The sequence below is a fragment of the Condylura cristata genome, unplaced genomic scaffold (genome assembly GCF_000260355.1).
Source record: "Condylura cristata isolate star-nosed mole 26May11 unplaced genomic scaffold, ConCri1.0 scaffold00067, whole genome shotgun sequence".
Lineage (NCBI taxonomy): Eukaryota > Metazoa > Chordata > Mammalia > Eulipotyphla > Talpidae > Condylura > Condylura cristata.
In genome coordinates this window covers 459,100-462,533 of record NW_004567168.1, presented here as the reverse complement: position 1 = coordinate 462,533, position 3,434 = coordinate 459,100, and the positions used below count along the sequence as shown (strand labels likewise).

General features: G+C 56.7%; 1 protein-coding gene across 4 annotated transcripts in view; it reads left to right on the top strand.

Annotated features, from left to right (window-relative positions):
- The window catches only part of LOC101629213 (HLA class I histocompatibility antigen, B-67 alpha chain-like), a 27,472-nt gene that overhangs the window by 3,367 nt on the left and 20,671 nt on the right, over positions 1–3,434 (top strand). For all 4 annotated transcript variants that reach the window (XR_001146224.1, XR_001146223.1, XM_012734731.1 and 1 more), the window contains exons 2-3: positions 2,590–2,671; positions 2,945–3,214. Coding sequence is in view for 2 of the 4 variants with exons in the window: in XM_012734731.1 (XP_012590185.1) it covers positions 2,590–2,671; positions 2,945–3,214 (352 nt within the window). In the remaining 2 variants the exon portion in view is untranslated. The remainder of the gene's footprint in view (positions 1–2,589; positions 2,672–2,944; positions 3,215–3,434) is intronic.

The following is a 3,434-nucleotide window of genomic DNA, read 5'->3' as shown; positions in this document are numbered from 1 at the left end:
CCCAGGTCAGCCCCAAGGACCCTGCTCCTGTGTGCTGAAGTCCATGCAGGGGGCGCACAGAGATCTGTGCCCCGAGGCTGCTCCCAGATGGTGGCTGTCACAGCAGGACACTGAGGCTGCTGCTCCCAGCCCGCAGGGCCCCTATGAGGCTGCAGTGCCCAGGACTCCCTGTGGCCTGCTTCACTTCCCGTGATTTCCTGCTGGCCCAGGACAGGCCCTCAGACCTCCTCTGGCCACCATTTGGCTCAGACATGCCCTCAGTCTGCGGGCAGTGTCTTGGCCCCGCTCCATGTCTGTGACTGCAAGAGCAAAGTTAAATACTGTTTCAGGATTTCTTAGCTACTCCTGCGTTCCAGAGGTGGAGCTCACGAGGAGGCAGTAAGACTGCACCTAGTGACTCCCTGCTGAGAGTAGACCGAAGCCTGGTGCTCACTGCAGCTGCCATCCAGATGCCCCTCTGGGGAGCCGGCGGTGGTCAGGAACAGCCCTTGGGAAGCCTCCCTGTGCCTAGGAGCGGAGGCTCCTTCCAGCAGCCCCAGGAGTGAGTCAGCTCCCCGCCAGCCGCCAGCCCTGCAGGCCCTCAGGGTGCAGAGCTGCTGCCCGCAGCCTGAGAGACCTGGGCCCCTACTGGGCCCCGACTGGGAGCTGGGGGAGGACGCTCTCTGGTCCCCCGTGGGCACAACTGATCCCGTGTCCAAGAGAGTGAATTTCAGTTCACTGTGGCACTGAATTTCAATTTGTTCTCTGTATTGAACATGTCACTGTGCTGTAAGATTTAACATTTTCATGGCAAAAGGATGCGTTTTGTTACCATTCAAGCAAACTCCTTCCTTGGACTCAGTTCCTAGCTGTGACCCCAGGAGACACACAGGAAGGGCCAGGTCACGCGAGGCAGGTGCCATGGTGGCACAGTCACCCCACAGCTATCCCTGCCTCCCTCCCCCTCACCTTCCCCTCCAAATCCTAATGTCGTTGTTGTGTAAAGGGACGTTGTAAATGTAACTAAGATCTTAGGTCATGGGCCTTCAGTAGGAAGAAGTCCCCAAGTTTGTGCTAGTCAGGTGAGTCTTTGAAGGGACTGAGTTTTCCCTGAGGAAAGGAATTTAGGGTGTAGACTGAGCACACCCTAGGGAATGCACGGAAAGCACATGGTGTGGGGTGCGGTTGCCCACTTTCAGGGCCCACACTGCACCTCTGAGGCATGCCAGTCTGGGTCTAGTCCATAGTCTCACTCCTGCTTGGTACATTGGTTCTTTGTCTCCATTCAAGCTGTTATGTTTTGGGCAAAGTCTTGAGGGAAAATTGTCTAGTGTGGGTGGGCTCTGGAGAAACTCCCACTGTGGGCGAAGAACTTTGGTGTCTGGGTGCACTGACACTCTGCGCTGCACCCACAATGTGTCCTGGACGTGACCACTGGGGGTGCTGTCACCTACACTATGACAGGTGGGTCCCCAGCACTGCTCCCGGGCCCACTCCATCCAGATCCCTAGGGTACTATAAGCATGTTCCCTTGGCTAGTGGGCTGGTAGTCAAACAGTTCCCCAACTTCAAGTTCTAGTTCCCCTGAAGTTCCTGTGTCACCACAAACCACACTTCACCCAGACCCCCCTACACCATTTTTCATTGTTTTCTTAATTTTAACTTTAAAAAACAAATTTATTTATTTATTTATGCAACAAGAACTGGGGTGTAGGCCAGAAGTGCAGGTGTGTGTGTGTGCGCAAGAGACAGCAAGAGAGGGGTTGGGGTGGGGGATTCACCGGAGATGGAGTGGGGACTGGAACACACTCTGAGGGGAGCAGCAGTGAGGCAGGAGAGTCTGCTGTGCCACGTGGGGCAGCTCCCTGGCTAGGGGTAGAGTCAGGCCTCAGTGGCTGCCTATAGCTTGAGCACTGAGACTTAACTTCTGTGCCACCAGGGCTGCCCCTAGGCACCTTCTTTTAGATGCAAAACACTGTCCATCTTGGCTCTTCACAAATAATTCCTGGCAGTGGGGAGAGGCCCAAAGTGTGAGAGGGAGTCAAGGGGAGGTGACACATCACTGTTGATGTTGAGATGGAGGCCACATTCAGCAGAAGGCAGAGTGCTCCTGGGCACTAGACATGGCCCAGGGATGCTTGGTCCACCCCCTTTCCTTCCCTCTGAGAAAGAACTCTGGGACCCCTTCCAGTGAGTTTTCTGGGAGACACCAGGGGCAGGGATGTGAAGGGGGTGGGGGACAACAGGGGTTCCAGTAAAGGGGCAGTGGAGGAAGAAGGCCTGGGCACAGCCTCGGGGATTTCCCAGGAGCCCCCTGGCCAGGCTCAGTAGACAGTGACAAAGAGCTGTCCCAGCTGAGGACAGTATTCAGGGCAAAGCCCAGGTGCAGGGCTGATCAGAGTGGCAGGGCTTGGAGAGTCCATGTTGGGGAGATCCCAGTGTTGGGGAGATCACGTCTTTTGGGGGAAATCTCTTTTCATTCTCACAGAGTGAAGGTTTCTTCTGCCTGGACAGTGGTAACAACGCCCCAGTTCTCGTTCTTATTTGCTGCACATTTCTGGAGAGGGCATCAGTAAGCATCACCTGATTCTTGTTCACAAAATTTTCCAGGAGAGAAGTTTCCTAGTGATCGGGACCAGAAGACTCCTTCTGTTGCTCTCGCAGTTCCTTGTCCTGTTCCCGGCATTGGTGGGTGAGTGTGCACAGAATGGGGAGAAAACCCTCCTCTGGAGTCAGGGCAGAGGACTCCCTGGGTGCTTTCCCTGGACTGGGGCTCAAAGCCCTTGCACCCACCCCCTCCATCCCCACCCTTCTCTTCCAATCTTATGAAATTCAGCGATCTTTTCTCTCTACCCCCTTTCTGTTATGACTCACCGAACCTCTCCAAGGTCCTGGTCCCTTCATCCTAAGACTCAGACTGGTCGGGAAGGGGGGTGGGTTAACCTGGTGCCCCTCCCTTCCCCAGATCCCCACTCCCTGAGGTACCTCTACACTGCGATGTCCCGGCCGGGCATCGGGGAGCCCCGCTTCATCGCCGTGGGCTACGTGGACGACTCGCAGTTCGTGCGGTTCGACAACGATGCTGCAAGTCCGCGGGAGGAGCCGCGGGCGCCCTGGGTGGAGCAGTTGGGGCCTGAGTATCTGGACAGGAACACCAGGACCTACAGCGCCACCTCACAGGCTTTCCGAGCGGGTCTGAACAACCTGCGCGGCTACTACAACCAGAGCGAGGAAGGTGAGCTCACAGCCCGCCAGGGCCAGCTCTCCAGTCTTAAAGGTTGCCTCAAGTTTCCTGGTCACAGCCTCTCCCCAGGGCCCCCAATAGGTCTCACCAGGAGGAAGCCCCGCGGGGACTGGCTCTGATTTGCTTTCCAGTTTAGGGATGTAACACTGGCTTGTCCTTTAACGGGGCAGCCGCGGGGCGGGGCAGCCGCGGGGCGGCCTTGGGAACCCTG